The following is a 6,402-nucleotide window of genomic DNA, read 5'->3' on the forward strand; positions in this document are numbered from 1 at the left end:
TTTGTAGTGTGTGTTGACCATATCCGGGAGAAATCTTCCCGTCATCCTTATTTTACGCCTCATTTTTTGGGAAAAATATTTTCAAATAAATAAGTAGAAAATTTATTAACCAAAATTTTTTTTTTTACGCCTCATGTGAATCTAAGCTTCGCTCTCACATGTGAATGTAAGTACCTCTGTCCATCTCTAACACACAAGTGAGAGCAGAAACCAAAGTTACAGATAAGATGTAGTGTCAATTTTAGGAATCGACAAGAGTTACCATACAATTCAAGAGAGACTTCGAGCGTTTCGAGGACTGCAGTCAAGACTCAAGCTTCTCTTAAACTTAGCAGAAAAAATAAACGATGTAACATTATCTAAGGGGTGGCATGTGTGTCACCTTCGTAGAAAACCACTTCATTGGCTGCCCCAACCAAGCGATTGGATGGAGCTAACACGGTGGGTAGGAGAATGGATCTCCTATGACTGGGATTGCTGGTTGATTTCGGACTGATTTGGTGAGGTGAATTTGTAAGGGGCTCAAGCCCAGGCTCAGGCCCTCACCATTCTACATCGTAGTTTGCTTGCTAGTTCTTCATACCCTGTTGGATCTGTACCAAACCAGACTCCAAATTCCTAATTGAATGAATCTACCCTGAACAGAGTCCCCAAAGAGTTATGCCACCATCCATCAAGCTCTATCTGATGTGACCGTGTGGCTTTTGTACCATTTGAGAACAAGAGCTGGCTCCAAAGGACTAGAATTTGTGAAATTGCTTCATTTATTCCATTCCCTTCGGAAGGGACCTTTTACCCTCTGAACTACCCAAAACACAAAAACCAACAATAGCCAAAGAATTCCTTCTCAAAGCTATACGTTTATTGGAGAAAGCTATACCTTTATTGGAGAAAGGAAAAAGGACTGTATTTTCATACAGAGAGAATTTGTGCCCAAGGTAAAAAGATTAAGGATTGTCTACAAAAAAGACACCAACAATAGCCAAAGAATTCCTTCTCAAAGCTATACGTTTAGCCAAAGAATTCCTTCTCAAAGCTAAAAGCTATACGTTTATTGGAGAAAGGAAAAGGACTATATTTTCATACAGGGAGAATGGGAGAATTTGTGCCCAAGGTAAAAAGATTTACGATTGCCTACAAACAAGACATTTATATTTTATACATGAGAATCACAATCATTCTCACTTGTCAAATTGGATCGCTTGAAGTGAGTCACGAGGTCTGAAAATTTATTTTTTTGAAACTTTTGCATCTATTTACTAACATTTTTACAGCCACTCATTTTGAAATTCAAAAAACAAAGAACAAAAATGATTGTCACTTCTATATATACAAAACAAATAAATACTCTCTCAATCCCAAACGATAATTGGGCTTCTCAATATGATTCACAGAGAATGCGCCTGAACGTGGCAATACAAAGCGATTGACGAGCTTGCATGCCCAAAAATCATTCTATTGAACTTCATATTTCTCATTAGCCGACTCCTTAGTGGCTCATGCAGAAGATGATTTTTTCTTTTTTGAACAATTTAACTCAATGAAATAGTGAGACTTGAGTTCAAAAACAGATTAGGGAACCGTGGTGAAAAACTCGGCGACCAGCTTGTTCACTGCAAAACAGAGTAAAAACTCATTGAATCAAATGGTTTAACTGTGAAAACTTGGTGACTGCTGACTTGGGACCTGGTAGGAATGGAACTCTCTCATACGCACATGCACACACGTGTGCACACACACACACACATCAAAGTTTAGTTGTTTGCATGTATGAAACCCCAAAGGTCATGTACAAAAGCAACCGTATTCATTAACAAGTGCATTCCTAGATCAAATCCAGAAAGCTCCATGCCAAGAGAGAACAAGAATCCCCATCTTCCATTTAGGAACAACTAATGAAGGGAAACAACTATCATTAACACCTCTTCTTCAATATTCAACAAAAACCTCGAGTAATGTGAACAATTTGCTCCTATTGAGACAAAATTCCACTATAATCACATGTAACGGACTCCTGCCAACCTCAGCTTTACCTCCTTACTGGAGGAACAACACCCCTACCAGGTGGTGCAGTAGCACGACCAGCAGCCTGAGCCTGTGTATGGAAACAAAGAAGAGACCGCAGTTAAGAAAAACAAGATTATGAATTTCACTAACACATTGAGAATATATAAATTAAATTGTCTAAATAAAGCAGAAAATTAGTCCCCACTAAAATAGCACAGGAGAAATAAGGAATTTGCACAGTGCATTATTGATCAAGACTGCACTTTTAAGACATGGGTGCAACATAAACAAAATCAGATAAGCATATGAATGTAGTAGTCTCCATTAAAAACAGTGTTAGTAAAGAATAATGATGGAACCTGCAGAAAATATTTTGAATCATAGCGACATGCTGACAGCTTAACCTATCAAAACCTGGTATCAGTAAAATGCCCAACAACATTATTTCTATAGAATAGGGGTTTAAACTTTAAACCCAATAATAGTCACAAGACTCGACGAAAATTTCCACATCGAGTAGAAATATATATAAAGACCAGAAATAACATATATGCATTAATCTATTTCCATTTTCACTCAAAACACTATTTTTCACTCAAATCACCAGCGTTAGAAAGCTAAAACATGGAGATTTTTTTTTAGGAAAAATAAAATAGGGAAAATCTATTGAATATTGAATAGCGCATTTAATTTTTTTGAAATGTAATGGAGTGTTTCAACTTAACATCTTGCTTGAGGAAATAAGTGTCCCAGGACATTTTTCTGCACTGGAACACGAAACAATTCAGTGAAGGTGTTTGTACATGTGGCAGAAACTCACCCTGGCTCGCATGGCAACTGCTCGACCTCGGCCAACTCCCAGGCTTGCACCTTTGCCCTATAGTTGGGAGGGGGAAAAAAGAAAATCAGTAAATTGGATAATGAATCAAAGGGAGGCACTGAAAGATAAATGCTTAAAATAAAATAGCACATAATTCGTTGCCTTGATTCTTGCATCCAATCGCTTGAACATAGGAGCATTCTTTAGCATATCGGGAATGACCATGAACCTGCTTGCAAGAAGATCACATTAAAGATTCACAATATAGTGCCGAAATTCAAATTTCGGATAGAGAAGAACAGAACCAACCTGACTTTGCTGCCTCGAATAAAGACATGCTCAAGCTGTGAGACCTTCCCATCCTGGAGAATAGAGACAATAAAATAAGCTAAAACAATACACACACATGAAAGGAGAATAAGTCTAAATTCATAAGCTAATACTCATGGCTCTAAAGCCACGAAAACATAAAAAATACCAAATCTAACCAACTAAAATGTAACTTAGAGAAATGGCAAAAATCTCTACTGTTTTTTTTTAAGAAATGTTAACTTTGTATAAATGGTAAAGGAATTACAAAAGGATTAATCTATGGACGGCATCCCACAAGCTGGGTGCTCAGACTTGCGGCAAAAATCTCACTGTTTTTTCTGAGCAGTACAAAAGCCGCCACTTTCCTACAAATTAAATTGGGTCAGCTAAATTTACAAAAGCCAAGCTTCATCATGGGAGTTTGCAATGTATAAGGTAAGATAAGTAGTTGAGGGGGGCAGAGCTTTTCAAAGAAATCCACTCTTTCCATCCCTGTGATATATACATCCCTCTAGAAGATGTTCCCCAAGCTTTAAATAGTGAAATGAAACCCAAAGTCATTGAATGAGACAATTTGACAAATCCACTTTCAAGTCATTATTTCATTTTTTTATAGTTTTCTTTGCATTTTATGGCAACTTGATTATATTAATATTTCCCATGTTTCTGCAAGGTTCTAATGTTTATAACATGGTTCTGTGGTCCGGTTCAAGCTTCACAATTCACAAACCATAAACTCCAGTCCAACAAAAGCGTAAGATCTCTATAACTAATGAATCAGTTTCTTGAAAAAAATAATTGTCAGGGAAATTAGTGGTGGCTGAATTGATTTATGAAACTGTTTGAATTGGTGAGGATCTGCATTTTTCTTAAACCACTTTATCCCACTTCATCTGAAGAGAATAATAACAATGGTATGATTCATAATAAGTCATTTCATCATTATAAGGGGTAATTGCTATCACTCAAATAATGCATTTCACTTTAAAACTTTTAATAGCCTCAATTTCCTCAAAAAAAAACTTTCAATAGCCTCACTCACCCTTGATTGTTCTGGGAAAAGTAATAAAGTACTATATGATAGCGTGTAGGTTTTCTCAAGCATATGGTTTTTTTAAAAAAGAGGTATTGAAAAAGCTAATAAAATTGAGATAGAAAAAAAAGGAAACTGTAGAATTCCTATGTCACATATGAACATAAGTTTCAAATAACAAAGACATGTTATACATCTTTTTTTTTTTAAAAAAATACTAATTAATGAATTATTGATAGAATTATGATTTTTGACAAGTAATGTTGCAATAATATATTTGTAAATTGTATTCAATATCAAAGTCAAATTCTAAGATTGGATAATAATTCCAATTTTGTGCAATATATGAATAAAAAACACAATAAATTAAAACACATTACATCAATAAATGATTTGTTAAAACACTGACTAATGAATTAGACCTGATCACTGACCACGACCCTAGTGATGAAAGAATTTCACATGTACCAATTACATAAGTATAGAAGTATGAAGGCAATGGAGATGACTAATGAATTAGACCTGATCACTGACCACGACCCTAGTGATGAAAGAATTTCACATGTACCAATTACATAAGTATAGAAGTATGAAGGCATTGGAGATGTAACACAAGCATTTGCTCACTAATTGAACATGACCCCCATCAATAAGATTCCTTGTTTTCTCAAAAAATAATAATATTCCTTGTCAACAATAGGATTCATATGTAAGTATAAAAGTACGGAAGATGTTGGAGAAATATTGCAAGTACTTTTCAGCGATTGAAAATGGTCTTCATCAGTAACATTCCTTATCAAATTAACAGAATTTATATATCAGTATAAAACTATGGAGGATGTTGGAAAAATATTGGAAGCATTTTTCAGTAATTGAAATGGCCCTTGTAAATAACAGCCCTTATTTATAACAACAAAGAGTAGGTTACACAGACTTGTACTGTACAAATTTTTTTTTTTTAATAATAATACTATTTTTATAAGCAATATCGACAAGAAACCACCACAGGCAGATGCAGTATAGTGTTATGTAGTAAAATGTTTCCAACACAAGGTTTTCCTTTCTAATGGCTCAAAAACTTCCCTTGGCTCTTCAAATTTTCGTGAACAACAAAGATTGTAAAAATGATGCAACGAAACAAACAAAAATGTTATGAAAGTGAAGAAAATGATACAAATTTATCAATAAATGAAATTATCAATGCCTATACAAAAAGACAACCACAAAAATGTGAGTAAAATGAGAAAACATGATACACTGATCATCAAGGCAATCTCTTGAAGGTCACACTACTCAAACCATAATACGGCTCAAAAAGACCATCATGATCTAAGTTATTCCATTTTGCATACATATTCGCATCATTGTTCCCAATTTCAACTTTTGACAAGATTTCAAATAGTGCATATAAAATACATGCCCAGATGAAATATATTTTTCAACTTAAAAATCATAGTTTTAGTAACGAAACTACAACTGAAAATTAGAATACCCAAAATATATAGTATTATTCAATTACAGTGATTTTTATAATAATATTAAAGTGCAATGTATACTGAACCACGATCCAGATACAATGGATTCAATCACGAGGCAAGTTCATTTTCTACAATTGTTGTTCTAACACAAGATTCTTAAAAAAAAAACATAGAATATAGCATAAGCAACAAATTATAAGGGACTAAAAATGAAAGAAAAGCCATAGTTTTAAAGATTAGTATTATGGAATTCCAAACAATAAGCCCCTAAGATATAAAATCAAGTTCATAGTAGATTCTTTCAAAAGATCAACATCACATATGCCACTTAAAATCCATATATATTCTCTGATTAAATGAAATTCCTGGCAGTTTCGTGAAATGCCATTGAAAAGCGTTCCCTTGAGAGAAAAGAAACCACTCAAGACATAATTTTCAGGCATTTCCAAGGCGAAGAAGTCAGAATATCGAACCCTAAATACCAAACCGTAGAAAAAGTGTGAGGTGAAAACCTTGGCAGTATAAGTAATGGACTCGAGCTGACAGTTCCAGTTATCCTCGCACTCCACCATGCTTCCTCTGTAGAGCTCTCCGCTCTTTAACTCCACCGTAACGATATGGCCCGCTGCTTCATGCAAGAGCTTCACCGGTATACCCAAGCTCCTGCTCATTTCTGCAACTCTCTATCGCTCTCTCTCTCTCTACAAAAAAAATCTCTCTGAAGAACAAAAGTCGAAACCCTAGCTCTTCAT

The 6,402-nt window shown here is 34.9% G+C and overlaps 1 protein-coding gene across 2 annotated transcripts; it reads right to left on the minus strand.

Annotated features, from left to right (window-relative positions):
- Nucleotides 1-1,745: 1,745 nt before the first annotated feature.
- Nucleotides 1,746-6,402, minus strand: LOC18424057 (small nuclear ribonucleoprotein SmD3b). 2 transcript variants are annotated; one of them, XM_006828671.4, is made up of 5 exons: nucleotides 6,163-6,402; nucleotides 3,137-3,189; nucleotides 2,990-3,056; nucleotides 2,828-2,884; nucleotides 1,746-2,095 (listed from the first exon to the last, which is right to left on the minus strand). In XM_006828671.4, the coding sequence occupies exons 1-5, from the start codon at nucleotides 6,319-6,321 to the stop codon at nucleotides 2,030-2,032; spliced, it is 402 nt and encodes a 133-aa protein (XP_006828734.1). In that variant the 5' UTR covers nucleotides 6,322-6,402; the 3' UTR covers nucleotides 1,746-2,029. The 2 variants fall into 2 exon arrangements, with proteins under 2 accessions (XP_006828734.1, XP_011628894.1); XM_011630592.3 differs by having other exon boundaries at nucleotides 2,978-3,056.

This window comes from Amborella trichopoda, chromosome 9, assembly GCF_054954075.1.
Source record: "Amborella trichopoda isolate Santa Cruz 75 chromosome 9, AtrichopodaSantaCruz75HAP2 v2.0, whole genome shotgun sequence".
In the NCBI taxonomy this organism is placed as follows: Eukaryota; Viridiplantae; Streptophyta; class Magnoliopsida; order Amborellales; family Amborellaceae; genus Amborella; species Amborella trichopoda.

Bases quoted from the DNA above. Each gene is read 5' to 3' on its own strand.
- LOC18424057 (XM_011630592.3), bottom strand. From the start codon at position 6,321: ATGAGCAGGAGCTTGGGTATACCGGTGAAGCTCTTGCATGAAGCAGCG. The intron at 2,885-2,977 runs GTGCTATTTTAT...TCCCAACTATAG, and splicing joins GAATCAAGGCAACGAATTAT to GGCAAAGGTGCAAGCCTGGG. The intron at 2,096-2,827 runs GTGAGTTTCTGC...TTCCATACACAG, and splicing joins CAGTTGCCATGCGAGCCAGG to GCTCAGGCTGCTGGTCGTGC.